Raw genomic sequence first — 20,632 nt, 5'->3', positions numbered from 1 at the left:
AAAATCGACGACAGCGTGTTCTCATCCAGAATATACCAATCAACGTAGAAGACAATATAACACCAATTGCTCTCAATTCGCAACCACACCACCACATATAAACATGGAAATCACGAATCAAAACTTACGTTGCAGCCTGCAGGGAATCATAAGGGCACACAAACCCCCACCAGATTCACACGACGTCAGGAAATTCCGAAAGAACAGAGAAGAAAGATGATAGCTAGTTGGAATCATACAACTTACACAAGAACTGAATATACATCTCTTTTATGAACTGCATGGCTACCCTCTTAAACTACGGTCAATTGAACAGACTGAATATGACAACCATCAAGGCCAGAAACATGATACACAATCTACTATCTATAAAGCATGATTTGATACTAATCCAATTCAGATACACGATTCAATCAAGTAAATCTTGAGAGAACAAAAGGAAAAAAAGAGCATTCTACTGGTGGAATCACTTGTATTGCAATACTGACCAATAATCTCCCTCCACATTGATATATGATCTGAAATGTCGAGACACGTTTCAACTTTGTTGCATCTTAGTTTCCATAAGACCTTCAAAACCACAAGATAAGAACTTATAGGGGTTCTAAGGACTTGAACTGCTCGTATACTATTGAGGAGTTAACTAAGACTACCCGTACATCTGCAACAAGGAAGAGAAATACTTAAACAAGAAAGTGAATGGAAGACACAGGCCACAAAGTCGAGAGAAGCTCACAGAGGTTTTCTGCAATTCAAAACAACCAACTATCATATCTTTAGCTCGCTGAAGTCTGCAACGCCGGCTGATTCTGGCAGCTTGTCCTGCAATATTGTCCTTGTCTCTTCAGCAGATAGTTTTGAAGTGGTGGTTGGATTGTTAACTTTAGAAACAGGTGATGCAACCTGAACAGCTGTGACTTCAGCGGCTAGTAGATGAGTTTGAACTGCTGGAACTTCAGAATCTGGTGCCTCACAAACAGGCAACAACTTGGAACCAAGAGGCTCTTCAACTCGAACCCGAGGGATTTTGGAGAACTTTGATTCCTCTACTGTGCTCACTTCGGCTCTAGAAATTGGCAGATTCTCAGCCAGAGACGCTGCGGGTTTGAACAGGCGTGGGTCCTCTATTTTAACAACTGGATGGACTTTGGGAAGCTCTTCCTTTCTAACAGGAGTGTATACTGGAACAGCCTGTCTCACACACACAGGTGGAACCATACGCAATGGTGGAGGTCTCATAACCATTGAAGACTGCGGAGGAGGAAGTGGTGGTGCAGAGAAAACCGGAATTACATTCCGTATTGTCACCGGGGCTGCAATTCTATGGTGTGGGCTGCAGTGGCGGACAGGAATGTAGGGAGCTGCTCCTGCTGCAGGAAACTTTTGCGGTCGAATCATGAGGTTGTCCACCAATGAGGAGATGCTCTCATTTGAGATAGAAATATGTGGTTGGCTGTGAGTTGGCTGCACAGTCTTTTGGCAAACAGAACTGTTGCTTGCAGCATTCAAAGTCCTGTGGCGTGGAACTGTTTTAGGGCATATCAAAGGAAGAATTTTTGATGTTGAGGCCGGAGACCGCTGCATACTTGATGGCTTTGGATTTGGTGTGGGGAATTTTATTGGAAAATATATGTTTTCCAATCTTGCCATTATTAAGTACTTCTGCAGAGCACGCGCTGCTGTCACATGCTCCTGCTCGTCCTTATGAGTCTTCTCTGATGCCGAACTTTCAAATTGTTGCACAACTGGAAACATAAGAAGAGAAAAAATCACTTGTAGTATTACATACTCTGGCCATATAAATCAAGCTCAAAAGACAATTGACTAATATTTCTTAATCAAATCATTATATTACAAGCACCATTAGAGATGTTAGAACTTAGAAGTTCAAAACTTTAACCATATAAATGAACCACCGATCAAAATTCATAGAGTAATTAAAATAAACTATAAGTAGACGGACTCGGCTAAGCTGTTCTCTTAGTCAAATCCCAAAATATTGTTGAAACTTGGACAACTCTTTCAATTGTTGATTACAAGATTACCCTTGATGAATACATATATAGGATATAACATTTGAGAAGAGATCAAACTTCTATGACAGGCCATATTGTTATGTAGAGTTGGGTCACTTACGTGATTTAAGAGATAACCAAGCTGCCATGGCAGCATTCTTTTCCGCTTGCTTCTTGTTCTTAGCTGGATCACCTGTAAATATGACTCCAGCCAGTTCTACAGTACAAGTAAAAACAGGAAGGTGGCCCAGGCCGGTTCTGAAAGTTGTATAAGCAGGCAAGGATGCACCCACTCTTTGTGAAACCTCCTGCAAGAGATTCTTATAGACACCTGTCTCATCCTGTACATTCCAAGATTTAGCAAACATTACCGCTTGCAAATCATCTCAGAAACTAACAAGGCAAAAAAGTAATTTAGGAGACTTTGCACCACACCACAGAAACATATATAATATGGCAATCCTGATATAAAAACTTCAGATTGCAATTCAAATATAACAGCTGAGTAAGTCATGCGCATCTAATTATGGTTTTGCATAACTTTCAACCCTTTTTTCCCCAAGTCTCCCTGTCTACGTTTGATTTTTGTCAATCTCTCTTTCAACACCCTAAAATATTTAAGGTTTAGGTAAAGATTATGATAATTGGCCCAGTCTTTGCAATGAGAGAGCATAAGGTCAATGGACAACACAGTTCGCCAACATTGTTTATACATCTTGGATATCTATCAAACCCATTCTACTTCTATCGCAATCACATCATATTATCCCATCTATTGTTTTAAGCCACATAATGTCAGCACCAAATCTTAGAAAGGATGAAGTCACAAGCTATCAAAAGCACCCTAATTGCTCTCATTGTTAAAAAGACGCGTGGATATCATCTTGTTATTAGAAAAATCAAGTGAACTTTTTTAGAAGAATGCAGTCACTAAGATATTTCATTCTCTCGCAATCATACCAGAATGACTACATAAGTTATTTCTCCCATAAACATAGAGAAGTACAATAAGTGGTCTGCTTAAGACCTCCAAGAAATGCAATAGTTACTAAATAACGTTAGAGTTAACATAAAGATGACTTTAAAATAAAAATGCCAAATAAAGCATCTAGTTGTCACTCAAGAAATATTCAATCGATTGGCATACTTCAAAGCACATTAAGAGAAACAAGAAGCAAATTTAGCAACTCATCGCATTCTCAAATGAAGCGCAGATTTTGCTGAGATTCACATCAGTCCATCTTTCCTTTTAAATTCCATGTCCAAATTCACAATATTAAACAAAGCCATACTAAAGATTCCATAAAAAAAACAAATCACGTTGAAAAGAATGTGTTTTCCGCCCCTCAACAAAAATGTATCAAAAGCTACGACAATTACCAGAATTCTTGCGGCAAGGGAATTGGAAGGGCCACGGCTGGCGAGGGCATCAAGAGCCACCTCAGCAGCGGAGTGCTCAGCCTGACGTAGCGTAGAGCAGTAACTAGGGCTCTCAAACGTCTCACCGTTAAAGCTAACAGCCGCCTTGAACCTCGGCGCGTGATCAGGACCTTCCCGAAAGCTCGTGTACGCCGGAAGATTAAAGCAGCTCCGCTGCGCCAGCTCCTGCAGCTGATTTTTATACATCCTTCCAATAATAATAACAAAAAAAAAAAGAATATATATTTTCCAAGCCAAAATTACATTCAAATCATTTCATTGGTTAACGAGAACTAAAATCTCGCAAAATGCGTCGAATTAGCAGTCCAAAGGGGGTCTGATCGTGTGTTTCCTCCGGTTTTTGTTAGGGTTTTTGGTTGAATTTCAAAGAGAGGTGTGAGCTTTGGGGGAGAAATTGAGAGAGAGAGAGAGAGCGGACCATTGTAGCATGCAGTCACTTCCATCGATAGAAATCAATTGTGACCGTTGGATTGTTTGACTTTTTTGGATGTGGTGAGGTGGACTTCCATCGGAAATAAATGTTGATTGTAGGCATATGGATTTTATTTCTCTGTGCTTCCCATTATTAGCTGTATTTCAATCATTATTTGAATTCAACATCTCTAATTTTAATGCGAGGAATTATATTAATATAATATTTAATTTGATTCATGTAATTTGAGATAAATTACTATTTTGTTTTTTTAATAATATTATTTATTAAGAGTAATATTGTAATTTAAATTTATTGATATCATTGACATAAGATAAATAATTAGTAAATAAATAAATAATATGATCAAATAAACATAAAATATAATAATATAAATTATTAAGAGATTAATTATGTTGGACTTCAAACTGTACGCGTTCACATGTTTGAAGTTAGATTATGTTGCGAAAAGTCGAAAAGAGATGGAGATCTAAAATATTATTAATTTTACATTATGCATAAGTACATTTAAAAAGAGTTTTTTTAGGGGATGTATTCAACGTGGGAAATTTAATTAACTTTTAATGACTTTTGTAGATTTTAAAAATCTAGAGGTATTCAATCAAGACTTTTTGCATACTCTATAGAAGTCTTGTGGTATTCAAAATAGACTTTCATGAAGTTTTAAAAAGTCAAGTGGTATTCAACATTGACTTTTATAAACTCTATAAAAGTCTACAGGCATTCAAATTTTCCATGGACTTTTAATAACTCCATGGAATTCATTGACATACCAACATTAAAGCCTAAGGTACAACTACAAATTGTAAAAAATTGTATTTGATTCACCCCAAAGATTTGAATGGATTTTTAAAACTTCTAACTCTCTCTCTGTCGCTTCAAATCATATATCTTCATATCATCTCTCCTCTCATCTATTTCTATTATTCTCTCAAATTTTCGAAGTGTATCTCTATATATATTTTCATCTTTCTTTTTCAAATTTTTCATTTTTTGACTGATTGTTCATTTAATAAATTTTTATTTTAATAACACGGGGAAATTTTGAATTATAGAATTGATTTTGTGATTTTTAATTTATGATTTATACAAATTAATGTAATATTCAATAATAATAAAAGATGATCAAAAAAATGTTGTTTAATTCTTAATAATTGAATAATTTCGCAACAACAATGATTTTTTAAATTCATTTTCGTATTTTTAATTAATATGTAAGCTATGATATTTTTATACAAAATTATATTCACACGATAATAAATAATATTATTTTTACATTTATATTATCAATTTAAAAATAAGATTACATGTTAATCAATTGATGTATTTTAAAAAATTTACAAACATGCATATAAACACACACACACACACACACACACATATATATATATATATATATATATATTAAGGATTAAACGATTTAACTTTTAAATAAATAAATTTATTTATTAACATAAATATTAAAAATAATTTCAAATTGAATATGTTATATATTTCAATTAATTATTGGCTCAAAGAAATTAATAAAAAATCACATGTTATAGTTAAGTATAAAATTTATAAAATTCTATAAAAAAATCTACAAAAATCTATAAAAATCTTGCAAAAAAGTCTACATAAATCCACATAAATCTGTTTATAAATATGTGAGATTCCATAAAAGTCAATGAAAATTTATCAAATCCATAAAAGTTTGTCATTTAAAAAAGTCATTAAAAATAATCAAAACTCTGAATTGAATACACCCCACTTAATTAATCATTTCCTAATATTTGTGATAGATGTGGAATATGTTGTTTGTGGATGAGTGAGTCTCAAGTGAGATCGTCTCACGGATCTTAATCTGTGAGACGTGTCAACCCTACCGATATTCACAATAAAAAGTAATATTTTTTCATAGATGACCTAAATAATAGATCTGTCTCACAAATATGACTCCTGAGATCGTCTCACATAAGTTTTTGTTTTCGTGGATTAAAATATGAACAACAATTTTTTACATTACTTTTGTGAAATAATTTCATAAATAAATTTTATAAGACAAATTTTTTACTTGAATTATCCAAAAAAAAAAAATCTTTTGATACGTGTTCCATTTTTTAACTCTAATTTAGTTAGATGCGCCGTATCAAAGTATCAAACAGGCCCACTTTACGACCCGTATAAATATTGTTGTTCAACTACGTCACCGCTGTCCTATCAATTGAGTGCAGCTCGGCAGATAGAAGCTGCCACCATAGTGTCTGCCTGGCGGTGGCCGCCGCAGCTCAGGGCTCCGATTAGCCCCCCCATCCGCCATCCTCTATCTCCGTCGTCGCTGATATTTCTAAACGCCGGTGGTGGGTTCTGCCGGCGAATCCGCCTACTGTTTACACCATTTAGTTCAGTGGAATTCGAAAATCTCGGTATACCGAATAAGAACAAGTACCATTTAGATTTCCCGGAAGACGAAGAAGCCATCATAGGAAATTTCTGCCCCTGTAAATCGCACTCTTTAACTTTCTTTGGTGAACTATGAACATGGCGGCCTTTGTCTTTCTTCTGCGCTAGGCTTAATGGAATTGCTCTCGTTTTATCAATATTCTTGGTGTTGATGCATCTTTCAGAATTACTATTGCTGGAATCAAAATTCCACCTTGAAACTTCACAATCTTGATCTTTCTTGGTATGGGCTTCTTGTTTCCTGCTTTCGGATGAACTTTTTGCATCGCAATATGGCTGTTTGTAAGGGAAAAGTTTTCCACAGAAGATGATGTTCTCCGGCTGGATTCCGGATGGTGGAGAAGGGTTGAAGTATTCTTGGCTAAAGAACTCGAAAAAATCGTTTTCGGAGGAGGAGAAGGATGTTAATTCTTGCGAGGACAAATCTTGTTCCCAATCATCAGCATGCAATGGAAGATCCCTTAAAGAAAGTGTTTCCTCCTCTTCTTCTTGATGAATGTTTCCAAAGTGAACTGTGTCCATGAGAGCAATCAATTTGGTTTCAACTTACGAAATAATGGGGAATACTTGATGTTTTTTATATAGTGGTGCAAATTCGATATGTTTTTTTAAATATTTTTTAAAAAAAGTAAAGAAAAGGGACAACGATGGCTTGAATAGTATTGTTTGCATATTTATCATTCTTTATTTATAGTTTTTGGCCTTTTTTTTTAAAAAAAAATTCGCGTGTGAAAAGAAACTGTTAAATTCTCCTTTTAATTTCTAGAAGGTTTGGGGTAACATTTGCTAAAATAGGTGCTAGCTCTAGAGGTTATTTCTTAGGCCACGCTTGGAATAAAAACAAGTCACAATTGGACTCCGCAACTTGACATGATGGTCTTCATACACACAAAAGATTGGGACACAACGGGCAATGAATTGTATAATTTTTTTTATATGTAAGAAGTAATGTAAATTGTTGAGATTAAATAGCATTTATGGTGTGGAAAAAGAAATAAAGTGAGTCTCGTAAGATGGTCTCACGAATTTTTATTCACGAGAATGATCAATTATGTCTATCTTTACAATAAAAGTAATGTATTTTACTTTAAAAAATAATATTTTTTCATAAATAACTTAAATAGAATATATGTCTTATAAAATAGACCCATAAAACCGGAATATTTACCCTACCTCATGGAGCACTGCTCCCATGAGAAGATCAAAGGTCCAGTTTTAACCACATATATGGGGGTCCACCAACTCATATGCGGGGTCCACCAAATTCTTTAAAATCAACGGTCCAGATCCTGTGGGGTACTGCCCCCACAGATAGCATCGACCCTTCCCAATAAACCGTCGTACGATATTTTTTGTGAAAAAGAATATTTTTGGTAAATAGAACCGAAAATGTAGGGAACAAAATTGGTAAAAAAAATATTTTTGATTGTGATCGTTTCATGTGTCAATTTTGTGAGTCAGATATCTGATCAAACCCAATTTACAAAAAATATTATTTTTTATTATTCATTTTCAATATGAATCAAATCGACACGTACAACGAATATAAATCCATAATACTGTATCAAAAAGACTTAAAACTTGTAAAAATAGGTGCGAATGTATGATCCAGATGTAGATGAACATGTTTCAATCTAATGGTTATTATGATTTTAACTTAAATTTTGTCATGATTATTTTTCAAAATCCCCAAATAAACTCAAAAAAAGAAAAAGAAAAAGAAACTAGGCAATAATAAATAACAGAGAGATAAGATTGTCGTGTGGGTCATGTTCTAGAATTGGGCCCTACTCTGCCACTCTTGAAACACTTTGATATTAGTGGGCCGGCGGCCTGTATCACCGGAGTCTGACTTTGGGGAAAAGGAGTCGGAAAAGAAGATAAGTTAGTGCTAAATTAAATAAATATATTTTAAGATTTATTAACTAACGCTAATAAAAATTAAGGTAACTAAATTAAATTAAAAAATTAATATTATTGCAAAGTATAAATAATATTTTACAATATAATATAAATTTTCAGTGAATAAAGTAATTTTTTATTTACATTTTGACCTAGTTAGTTGCAAATAGTTTTTATACGATGATATTTAAAAATAATAAATTGTTTTGAAACTCTATTTTTATTTTCTAATTGCGATAAATAATGCCCTTTGGCTTACCATACTTTTGTCCATCACTTATTTAGCTTTTTGAAACAATCAGTATTCTTAAAAAAAGAAAAGATATTATTCTTATCTTTGGACGTGTTAGGCAATTTTAGTGGTAACCAATCTCTTGAAACTTTTTCATCGAGTCTATATTGTACAAAAAAAATAAATAAATAAATCCAATCAATACATATAATATAAATTAAAATATCAAATAACATATAATATTTAAAATAACAAAAAAACTTTTGTGAAACAATCTCACGAATCAATTTTATAAAAAAAAATTCCTATATGCCAAAAGTATGACTTGTTATTGTAAATATGAGCAGAGTTGACCCGTCTCATAGAAAAAGATATGTAAGACCGTCTTACATAGACCTGTGTTAGAATAACTATAATATAATCACCTAAATATTATACATATTTGTCCCTCTTATAAAAACAATTTGTAACAAAAAATCATATATTATGACACCAACGATAATAATAAATATCTGGGTCATGCAATGAATAACTAATGCAAACATTATCTTCTTGGGCCCCTAAATGCTGGGCCTGAGGCAGGGCCTCCCCATATATTTGCATGAAAGCTTTGACCGATTCAAAAATATATCTATACTATTTATTAAGGCCGAGCACCTTATAAAACTGTCAAAGAGGACACCATTTTTTTTTCCAGTTTTACCCTTATAGTTATAGTAATATTATACTTTTGTTTTTTTGTTTTTTTTTTTTCAACACACACTTTTATTTTTATTTCAATCATTCAAATATCAATTTAGTCCCTCCATAATTTGTCAATTTTCACTTTAGTCTATCGATAATGATAAAAAAGATTGTACTCACGCAACGCGTGTGCAGAGTAACTAGTTAAAAATAATTATATGTTCATAGTTTTAGAGGCGAGATTTCTACATATATTTCTTCATCATCTCCGCTAATGTTTTTTTTAATTACTCGTCCATTAAAGACATGAAGAGAGTGGATGATTCTATATTTAATTTAAGTTCGTATTATTTTAATAGACTTGAAAATTTTAATTATTAGTCGACCGAAATTGATTTGATTGTTTGATTATATTTGAACAAACACGTGAGTATTATTATTTTCCGAAGAAATAGAAAGAAAAGCTTTCAAGAGTTGTTGTTATCTCTCGGATTGTCAATAAACTATAATAGTTAGATAAATTGTATTTGACAAACTATGTGTAACCAAATCGCTCTAAGATAGGGATGTAAACAAACCAAACCGTTCGCGAGCTATTCGGAGCTCGGCTCCATAAAAAGCTTGTTTGAGTTCGTTTGTTAATCATATCAAACCAAGCTCAAGCTCGATTTTGAGCTCGACAACTTAATCAAACCAAGCTCAAGCCTAAGCGTATTCGGCTCGTGAGCTCGCAAACATGTTCGTTAATAGACTCGCGAGCTCGAACTCGGCTCGTTTAGGTGGCTCGTAAGCTCGAGCTTGACTCATTTGTTGAGTTGACAAATAAAAATATTAGTACTAATAAAAGTTAAACTTTTATGTCTAGTATAAAATTAGTTCATAGCTATATTTAATTTTAACAAGCTCGAATCAAGCTCAAATCCGAGCTCAATTGTATGTTTTACGAGCTCGAAAATGAGCCGAGCTCAAGTCAGGCTTGTTAAATATGATAAATAAGCTATTAATAAACCAAGCTCGAGCCCGGCTTGATTAACATGATAAACGTGTTTTTAACGAGTCGAACTAGAGCTTTTCACAAGCTTAGTAATTTCAAGACAAGTCGAATTCTAGACTGATGATAAAAGCTCGAATAAAGCTCGAGCTTGAGCTCGAGCTCTATCAATCTTAAACGAACCAAACTCAAGCCTGATACTGTTCGACTTGGTTTGGATCGTTTACATCCCTACTCCCAGAAAAAGTTAGTAGAGGAATCGAATAAATAACTTTTGATCTAACGTTCACATACTCTATTAATTCGAACATTCTCAAACTATCCATATGAGTTGAAAAAGATACAATTAAGATCATTTAGTTAGTCACTCGAACACTCAAACCATCAAACAATTTGAGGATAATATGTTTGATGTTGAACCTATTTGGATATTCCGGATCAACATATTTTGGCTTTTATTTATTACATTTTATTGAATAAAAAAATAATTACTTTTTATATTTTAAAAAAGCTTAAAATTCATAGTCTAAAGTGCATCAAAGTTAATCTTTTAAGTTCAATTGTTTTTTTAAGATCAATTTGTTTTTGAGTAAGTCTCTTGTGAGACGGTATCACGAATCTTTATCTGTGAGAAGGGTCAATCCTACTGATATTTACAATAAAAAGTAATACTTTTTCATGGATTATCCAAATAAAGTTCCGCATCACAAAATACGACCCATGAGACCGTCACACATATTTTTCCCATTGTTTTTTCAGTCAATGCGTGATTGGTTCAAAAGTTATTAAAGAGTTGTTGTAATTAGTCACGTTGTTGACACATTCTTCATTGACTTGAGTTGGCTTCGGATTTCATTCATGTTATAATATTAATCACGTAATAAATTAACACATATATAAATTTAAAAATCTGCAACTAATAATTGTAAAATTACTATTACACCCTTGCTTTCAACGGAGATTTAATTTGAATTACCATCACACCCCTTAGTTTCAAAGCGGTCCCTAATGGCGAATCGTGCACTCTCTTCTTCTTTCTAATACAATAGTGTATCATGCTGCATTTTCCATATATATAGACACACAACTTGAAATTGTAATAATTTTTTTATTTATTAAAATTTTTCAACTTATTTTTAAAATGGAGAAATAAAATCATCCTATGCTTATTCGACTTTCTCTTATATGGGTATAATTGTTGTATACTATAATATGTTAAAAACAATAATTTCAATTAGTTCGTTTTTTACGATAAGCTCGTAGTCACTATTTTTTAGATGTACATTTGATATTTAAAAGACTGCAAATAGACTCAAACAAATTTTTTTCAGATTTGAACTTGTAGTCTTGATCGAAATTTCATGCACTAAATCGATTAAAAGCTGGTTTTGTTTGTTTTAAAAATTAAGAAGGTGTATGTATTATTATTATTATTATGACATTAATGGATAAATAAATTAATTATATACAGGCATGCTTCACCACTTTGAAGTTGACTTCCAAAATGCAGCTGCGTAAATTTGACCAAATTCATATAATTCAACAAAAAATTGGGAGAAAGTTCCCTCATTTGTTTGGATCTTGAAAATGTCAAATAATTTTTTCCCGTGAATTGTTTTCATTTATTATGCATATTTGGCGTGTGGGTTAGGGGAGCCAATCACGACGTCGTTTGACTCTTCTTTCCAAATATACCCACTTTTGTACAGTTATTCTCCACAAACCTTCGTCTAACACACTCCAATTTTTTTTTTCCTATCCCTTCTCTCTCCGGAGATCCTTCTGCTCAAGTTCTGATCATTTCTTGTATGAGATTTGAGTCTTTTGAATCCTTAAGGTATTAATGATGTCTTTATCCTTGATCCTTTTATTTTCTTGTTTGTGATTATCATGGTCTAACTTTTGATTTTTAGGCTTTTTACATATTATGTGTTTGTGGGTTTTGCTTTTTCATTGTTTTTGAGGATTTTCCATTGGATGGTTTTAAGGTAATGGATACGGGTTTTGGATAACTTGTTTGTAAGGTCTGATGATTAATTTTATCCTCGTCTGCCATTTTCTATGAGTTGGTTTGGGTTTGATTCTTTGCTTTGGTTTGACGATATAGTTGAGCTTTTTGTGGTATGATTTAAGGTATAGATACTGTAGACGTGTCTTTTTTATATGGGTGAAATAGTTTGCTGGTTATCATTTATGAAATGAAACTTAAAAATAGGATAGAATTTAAAGGGTGGGAACCATGAATTTTCCGAGAATATATACTGTATATCATGTAAAAATAGTTATGGGTTTATAAAATTCAGTAAAGAATTGGTGATTCCGTGAAATTATTGATAGACCTCATATTCTCAAATTTGTGGCCTTCTCTGTTCCATACCCTTTTGTTTCGAAAAGATGCCGCCTTTGATCTGATGTTGCATACATGCTCTTTGCCATATGGTGCTGCCTTGCTTATTTTATGTAACCACTTCAGATAAAGGATCGCACAAGCTCAATTATCTTTCTTTAACCGGCCGTTAATTTCACTTTTCTCCTTTTAGATTTAGTTAACTATAAGTATTCTGACTTCAATTATAAGTTAGTAGTTACCAGCTATTTTATTTTAATATTTTTGTCCCTGTTCTCGGCTATGCTTCTTTTGATTAATATATTTTGTAATTTTCCTAATTCTGAATCATGGTTATGAATTGTTTTCTTCTTCCCTTTTCCCTCTTCTGCAGGTAATTTTACATTCATAGAATGGATTTTGTCTTCGGAAACTTGAATGGGGGATCCTCATCTTTCAACCAGGACATCAATAAGTGTCCATTTTTGCGAAATATTAATGAGCCAACAAATCTTTCCTTCTCAATGCCTATGGCTTTCCCTATGCCGGTAAGCCATCCATCTCTTTCTTCTATTTAGATAATCCTTATAATGTTTACTCATATATGAGCAAAATTAAGCTAACAAAGCCCCATCTTCTATACCTCGCACCTTCAGTTACGAGATGGAAAAGGTCCCATATTTGAGGATGGTCCCAACTTTGAGATGGCATTCAGGCTTTTTCATGGGCAGAATGGTGTTGTTCCTCTTTCTGAGAGGTCATTCATTCGTACTGAGAAGTGTCCATCCGAATCATCTCCTGTTCATTTCAATCCATTGGGAGCAAAAGCAGCCACCATTAGCCTCTCAGCCTTTGGTCCTGGAGGACCCTTCGGATTTGATGCATTTTCCAAGAAGTGGATGAAAAAAAGCAAGAAATCAAGTTCCTCAAAAAATGAGTCCTCAAAGGTAGTCGACTTCTTGGTTTCTATTTATATTTCTTTACTTGAGTCTTTGACACTTGCAGCCCTAAAGAAGCTTTGTATTGACATTTCAAAATATTTTCTTTTTTGTAACAAACACAGGTATAAGAATAAGTGAAGGGGCTCTTCTTCTTTTAACCCCGAACAGTGGCGAAAAACTAAGATTATGTGTCAGAAATCAGAATACTAACAATAAGCTTAATGGTTACTTGTCTGTCCTGTCGATAATATATCGTTGAAAAGTTGTATACTAGGGATCTTATTATATTTATGTTTCCAAGTTATCTTTGACAGTTCTGTTTTCTTGTAGGGAATGGAATCAGAACACGAAGCCATGGGCAACGAATGGTTACAGAATGGGAACTGCCCCATTGCGAAGTCGTATCGGGCTGTGAGCCATGTCCTTCCTCTTGTAGCAAAGGTCTTTAAACCCCCGCCTGGCATGAAGTATAAGTGTCCTCCAGCTGTGGTTGCTGCCAGGAGCGCCATAGCGAAAACAGCCTTTGCCAAAAACCTTCGACCTCAACCGCTTCCCACAAAAGTACTTGTTGTTGGCATTTTGGGCATGGCGGCAAATGTACCGTTGGGAATATGGAGAGAACACACCGAAAAATTTTCACCTTCTTGGTTTGCTGCTGTTCATGCTGCTGTACCGTTCATAGGTATTCTCCGGAAATCTATTTTGATGCCTAAAGCGGCAATGGCTTTTACCATTGCTGCTTCCATTTTAGGACAGGTGATTGGTTCGAGGGCAGAAAGGCTCCGTCTGAAATCGGTTGCTACCAGAAAGCTGGCTGTTGTTGAATCTTCTAGTAGTTTGCCTACTCAATTGGCTGTTGATGGAGTTAGGGGTGGATACTGTGGTGAAATTATTGATTGGAAACAGAATTCTATTGAAGCTCCCCGGTCATCAGCTGACGTTTTCTGTTGATGGGGTCGATGTGTTGGCTCTTTTCCTTCATGGTTTTCGGTCAGAGCCTTGTGTTTATGGAATCGTTTTATTTCTTTTGTACAAATAAATGAATATAACTTCGGGATGATGTGAAAGAAAGGAGATGAGACATCTTATATTTGTATTATGACATTGAGATTCTGTCTAATTTGTGAGGAAAATATTGTTTGGTTAATTTGTTTGTCTTGTTGGGGGTAAGGAGTCATCATTTACACTGTAACTGTACGATTTGGGCTACCTTACTTCGAGTAGCTATCTTCAATAACATATATGTGTTGATTATGGAAAGCTAAAAGTTGTTACAAATTATTAACTAGGAATGTTATTTCCAGCCAGAAAGCATAATGCTTGAATCGGTTGCGTCACATAAAGTTTAAAAATATTTATTCCGTTGGATCAGCTGTAAAGATCAGCTGGAATGCAGTCCACAGATCAAGAATCCTGGAAAACAGCTCCACCAGTTGGCTCGAGTGTTGGGCCTAGCTTAGGCATAGGATTGTTCTCTAAAAATGATTTTATAAGAACAAAAGCTTCATTGGGGCGATGCAGAGGCACCTTGTGCCCAGCTCCATTTACGATCACATAGGTCAATCCCTCGTATACTTGGCACCATCCACCTACCTGTATAATTATATGTCATTACAAGACAACAAAATGATAGAAAAACAATGAAAACTTCCTTCGCTCAACTTTAGACGATAATCGACCCCACTGCAAATGGGTCGTCTGATCTCAAGAACTTGTCACAGGTTATGATAGAGATACAATGTTTACCGCTCTAATTCAGAAACAATTTTTTGTGAAAATAATGATTATTGGTAATGAACGAGTACGAACCTTTGAATGTTAAATAATGTTGTTTCTTAGTACTCACCTTTTCGCTTATGTACCAAGGATGCCAGTTGGTTATGATCGGAAGGTTCAAAGCATTGAGTGCATAGCGAATTGATGGCACAGGAGCCACAGAATCGTCATTACCACTATAAGCAAAATGCAAATGAAAACTCATCATTTTCATAAACTCCTCCAACCTTTAGTGTCGGACAAGTGTGATGTGTGAGTAACTGTTCAAATGGAATCATATGTATATGTACCATGTTTGTGTCAAGAACTCAAATGACGTGAAAAAAAGAGAAAAACAACATTTTTTCTTACGAAAAAATCCAAATCCTGAGACCCGCAGCTATTAATTCTTGATATATTGGAAGTATGGATGGAGATGAGTCGGTCCAATTGTTAAAGAGGATGTCACTGCAAAGTACATATGAAAATTAAAATGTTTTTCCATGAGGCGCTGGATCCGGCCCTGCTTATACAGACAGCCACAGAAGGATAATAGTAGATTTGTTTTCGACTGATTAGATTTGCCCTGAGCGAAGAGAACGGGAAGCGACTGGGATTAATGGTTATAAAGCTCACCTGCATGCTACCCACGGGAAAGGAATTCCAGTTGTGTTGGCATGGAATGCCTTTTGAACTTCAGGAAGATTGAAGTAAGCTGTAAAATAGCTTTCTGTGCAAGGATCGTATGCTTTGGATGGCCATGGCCGCTTAAGAAACCAAAGAATGATCAGTTCAAGGAACAAAATTCATGAAAAGATTTGAACTTGTAAACAATTAGCTAAAACCCATATAAATTATGCAATGTTTGTGTAAATTTTTTATAAAAAATTACAGGATTCACCCCTCCAAAATCCATTTTCAATCTCACTTTGGGCCATGTCTCCAAAATAGGATGTTCGAAAAAGGGCCGAGGAGCGAAATTTAGATTCTTAGACCGAATCACACTATGTGCCCACCTTTATCTTAGGACACAGACAACAAAAGAACACTTACATGGCGACCACCGGGAAGGCGCCTGTTTGATGAAGATTTTTTGTTACACAGAGGCGTGAAAATGCTCTCTTGGTCGATGTTTCCTTCCTCTTGAATCGCAAGATCAAGAGCTTTTTGACAATCAGCTGAAGGATGAACGCGGGAGGATAAAGCGCACGTGTTCTTGAGTAGTTGAAAAGTCGAATCCGAAATCAAACCAGTAATCCACCAATGTTCTAGCATGCCCTTATAATCATAGTAATCATCCATGAGAATGTTCCCCAACTAGCAAAACATAAGAATCAAACATGGAAATATAAGATGATACTTCCGAAACATTAAACGAAAGTGACCCGATATATACGGTGCAAGAACTCGTGTTTGCTTTAGTACCAAGAATCCCTTGAGATTTATGACTGGGTTTTCGATTCCCTTGTTCTTTTCATGTATGATTTGAGCTAGTTGAGGCCCATAATGTCCTAAAAGAAATGATGATGTTGCCATTATCAGATTTTTCCCCCACCTATATATGTCACGTTTAAATATTTCCAAAAAAAGAAAAAGAAACTGCTTACCGGCATAACTTTCCCCAGTTATGTAGAAATCCCTGTATTTGTACTGAGGAAACCTTTCGAACCATTTGACAAGAAAGATGTACGAATCTTCAGCTAAAATTTCGCGAACCAGTTATAAGAAATAATCGGAACCAAGTGAAATAATGAACGAAACTTGTAGTCCAAACTTGAAGTATGGCTATAAATGAGTGAAGCTGCGGCATACCTGTTCTTTGATCACCTGCGGTATACAAGTCTGATGAAGTATTCGAGTACGCAAAACCAGCCCCACTCGGTGAATCCAAGAAAAGCAAGTTTGCCACTACAATAACATTTGAAGAATGACTTCATGTGTTTGTGACTTTCTTTCTTACAATATGAGTTTGATGGTTAAATAATAAAGCAATATAGACATGATCTAAAGACATGGCAAAAAAAAAAACAAGACACACAATGACTCCACGAATAGCGATTGAGGCTAAGTGATTTCCCATCAGGATTAACATTTAAAGGCCCGATTTCTTGAACAGCACCATAGCCTATAGAAGAGCAACCTGGGCCTCCGTTTAGCCATAAAAGCAGTGGCTTCAACTCCGGCCCTCTGCGTGTAGGCACTTCAGTTAACCAGTAAAAGAGTGCTCTTCCGGCGTCTTCATTCACTGTTACATAGCCTGAATATTGATCAAAATCAACTTTTGTAGGCTGTCCAGGTAAAGATGATATCTTATCATTTTCTTGCTCTGCATTGTAATAACAGAGACAAAGATTGCCCATAAAAATATGTGAAAAAAGAAGGTAAAAGATGCATGAAAATGGGTCTAGTTTGTACCCCATTGGATCAGGAAATTAACCAACTATACCGAAAGATTTCTCACTTGGGGTATCATCCAGAAAATATTTGCTGGTACTTGTAATTGTTGGGATCGGTTAGAATAATGGACAAAAAATTGTTAGAAAAACCCAAAATATTCCACGACTTTTTTTAGCTTTCAAATAATTAGTTTAGTTATAATATATATATATATATATATATATATATATATATATAATTCTCATATATTTTATTTAATTATGACTTTTATATCTAAAATAATTTATAAATAAATTGAAAAGTTTTCTATTCTATATATTATAGTTAGTTGAGAAAAACATGAAAAAAAATTGATAAAATCAAATGTACATATATCTATATAGTATAAGGGCATCTCCAACCGAGACAGCAAAATAACATTTCTGTCCTAGGCCCTCCAACCGGGGCGCTATTTTGGAATCCAAAATAGCGCGCAGCGCCTCCTGCGTCAAATCCGCACCCTGCGTCAAAATTTGACGCATGGTGTTCTTTTTTTTTATTATTATTTTTTTAGAATTTTTTATTTACTTTTTATTATTTTTAAATTATGATTAATTTAATAAATAATATATTTCATAATATATGAATTCTTTAATATATTTTAAATGATTTAAAAGCATTTAATTAATATATTAAATAAAAAAATATTTTGTTAGTATTAATAATTGAAATTTATTTGATTAACATATTAATCTATAAATTGAAAGGTTAATGTAAATCATTACTGTAAATAACATAATCGAATACATAAATTTATTGAATAATATTTAACACTCAAACACACGATTGATAATTTATGGGATGAATATGGTCATTCAAATATTTGAAATTGTATTTTTTAATTTAATGTCATGTATTTGTACTATGTTTTTTAATTCAATGTCATGCATTATTATATTTTATCAATTTAAATAATTTATGTTTCAATTCGTATAATATTAAACAATTATATAAATTTTTAATAATTATTAAACAATTTAAATAAATATTAAACAATAATTATTAAACAATTTAAATAATCATTAAACAATTTAAATAAATATTAAACGATTCTTATAATTATATTAATAAAATTAGAAATATATATTTAATAATTAATAAGAAATAATTTAAATATATTTTAAAAAAGAATATTCTAAAAATATTCTTTTTAGAGTAAGATTTGAAGTAGATGAGTTGGAGATGAATATAATATTTAGTGCAGGAGTAAGTCTCATGTGAGACCGTCTCACGGATATCAATCTGTGAGACGGGTCAACCCTACCCATATTCACCACAAAAAGTAGTACTCTTAGCATAAAAAACAATACTATTTCATGGATTACCCAAATAAAGATCCGTCTTACAAAATTTGATCCGTGAGACCGTCTCACACAAGTTTTTGCCTTAGTTGCAGAAATTGCACTATTTTCGAAAAAAAAATTATTGTCCCTCTAATATGCTCAATATTTTATATAGTATATATTTGGTAAGTCCAATGTGAAATTATGTACTATGACCATCTGTAATTTTAGTTTAATTTTTTTATATATTTAATTTGATTGTGCATATTGGTGGTGATCATGCACGTTGAATACATTTGTTGATCGAGCATATATCAAAACAACAATTTTAAATAAAGTCCGGTCATCGAAATACCAGAAAGTTATATTTTTTTGTCATATAAATTGTAAGTTTTTTTTATTTCTTGTCATGTTCTCGATCAATTCATAGTCTTAGTCCACTAATTTATATAGTTTTTCGATTTTAGTCATTTTCATAAGATGACATCGATAAATGAAAAACATACAAACCACAAGGCCGAAAATATAATTTCCTCGTGAAAATACCTTGATTTCACGGTTTAATTTATGATCAATATGCATTACCTAACCTATTATAAATAGTTCATCGATCCACCGAACAACGCACCAATAGTTGGTATATCAAATTATATATATTACTCTTAATAATGATAATGTATTGTAATGAATTTAATATTTAAAAACAATATCATATATCCTAAAGGAGAGTTGGTGAGGAATTGGATATGTATTATTTGGTATAAAAATATTTTTTTTTCTTTTTGTTTTTTGCTTCGTCTCCACATGTATATTTTTTTCGAGAACTTTTATAAAGTCTCACTGATAATTTTTTTTATTACACAGAAAATCTTATAAGATTATCTTACTATATAATTTTACGAAACGGATGTCAGATTCGATCCGATCTATGAAAAATATTATATTTAATATCAAAACTATTATTTTTAATGGTAAATATGTTACATATCAGGTCGACCCATCTCAGAAATATATATCCGTGAGTCCGTCTCATGAAAAAACTTCTATTTTCTTTTTATAAAATAACTTTTCATGTGTGTTTCGATACATAAGATAAAATTATTTTTAAAAGCAAATTACACAATGAGTTTATCATAATTTCCTATTTTTCTTATTTTATTTCATAATTATTCAGTTTTCTGCTATCGCCTTGTACCCCATTAAGAAGAAATGAGACATCTAGATTTGAGTAGGTTGCATACTTTTGCATAAAGATGTAAACGAACCAAACTGTTTGTGAGTTATTCGAAGCTCGATTTGATAAAAGCTCGTTTGAGCTCGTTTAATGAGGCTCGTTAAGATAAACAAATCAAACTCAAGCTTTACAGTATTCGTCTCGTTAAGTAGTGAACATGTTCGTTGGTAAGTTCATGAGTAATCTTTTAGATGAAAAAATAATAGTTTTGATATTTGATTTATTGATTTTGCATATTATTTATGAAATATATAGAAAAAATTATTAAATTTATTTATTATAATAAATTTACAAATTTTAATAAGAATAATATATTTTTCTTTAAATATATAATTTACTTTTTAATTAATTTAATGAAAATTTAAATGTATAATTAATATTTATTAAACTTATTTAGGCTCGATAAAGGCTTAAATAAGCTCGTGAACCATGCATATATTCGTTAAATAAAACTCGAGTTCGGCTTGATTGTAAACGAACCAAGCTCAAACATTTAAGAGTTCGGCTCGACTCGATTA

At 33.2% G+C, this 20,632-nt stretch overlaps 4 protein-coding genes across 7 annotated transcripts; 1 reads left to right on the top strand and 3 right to left on the bottom strand.

Annotated features, from left to right (window-relative positions):
* Positions 1 to 206: 206 nt before the first annotated feature.
* LOC140807127 (double-stranded RNA-binding protein 2-like) lies at positions 207 to 3,938 on the bottom strand. 4 transcript variants are annotated; one of them, XM_073163834.1, is made up of 4 exons: positions 3,396 to 3,938; positions 2,137 to 2,356; positions 737 to 1,745; positions 207 to 570 (listed from the first exon to the last, which is right to left on the bottom strand). In XM_073163834.1, exons 1-3 carry the CDS (start codon positions 3,639 to 3,641, stop codon positions 769 to 771), a joined length of 1,443 nt encoding a protein of 480 aa, XP_073019935.1. In that variant the 5' UTR covers positions 3,642 to 3,938; the 3' UTR covers positions 207 to 570; positions 737 to 768. The 4 variants fall into 4 exon arrangements, with proteins under 4 accessions (XP_073019935.1, XP_073019936.1, XP_073019934.1 ...); XM_073163835.1 differs by having other exon boundaries at positions 767 to 1,745; XM_073163833.1 differs by having other exon boundaries at positions 207 to 661; positions 3,396 to 3,937.
* A 2,149-nt stretch (positions 3,939 to 6,087) lies between these two features.
* On the bottom strand, positions 6,088 to 6,852 carry LOC140807901 (uncharacterized). Its single transcript, XM_073164858.1, has one exon. The coding sequence runs from the start codon at positions 6,850 to 6,852 to the stop codon at positions 6,088 to 6,090; it is 765 nt and encodes a 254-aa protein (XP_073020959.1).
* A 4,968-nt stretch (positions 6,853 to 11,820) lies between these two features.
* Positions 11,821 to 14,553, top strand: LOC140807598 (uncharacterized). Its single transcript, XM_073164530.1, has 4 exons — positions 11,821 to 11,976; positions 12,860 to 13,013; positions 13,122 to 13,412; positions 13,737 to 14,553. Exons 2-4 carry the CDS (start codon positions 12,879 to 12,881, stop codon positions 14,355 to 14,357), a joined length of 1,047 nt encoding a protein of 348 aa, XP_073020631.1. The 5' UTR covers positions 11,821 to 11,976; positions 12,860 to 12,878; the 3' UTR covers positions 14,358 to 14,553.
* LOC140807597 (serine carboxypeptidase-like 27) lies at positions 14,384 to 17,687 on the bottom strand. Its single transcript, XM_073164529.1, has 9 exons — positions 17,200 to 17,687; positions 16,974 to 17,069; positions 16,769 to 16,861; positions 16,587 to 16,672; positions 16,215 to 16,478; positions 15,798 to 15,928; positions 15,534 to 15,629; positions 15,253 to 15,358; positions 14,384 to 14,999 (listed from the first exon to the last, which is right to left on the bottom strand). Exons 1-9 carry the CDS (start codon positions 17,579 to 17,581, stop codon positions 14,811 to 14,813), a joined length of 1,443 nt encoding a protein of 480 aa, XP_073020630.1. The 5' UTR covers positions 17,582 to 17,687; the 3' UTR covers positions 14,384 to 14,810.
* Between the last annotated feature and the right edge of the window lie 2,945 nt (positions 17,688 to 20,632).

The sequence above is a fragment of the Primulina eburnea genome, chromosome 12, assembly GCF_022965805.1.
Source record: "Primulina eburnea isolate SZY01 chromosome 12, ASM2296580v1, whole genome shotgun sequence".
Lineage (NCBI taxonomy): Eukaryota > Viridiplantae > Streptophyta > Magnoliopsida > Lamiales > Gesneriaceae > Primulina > Primulina eburnea.
Note: the sequence above shows the minus strand (reverse complement) of the source record. Positions and strands in the feature narration are given on the sequence as shown.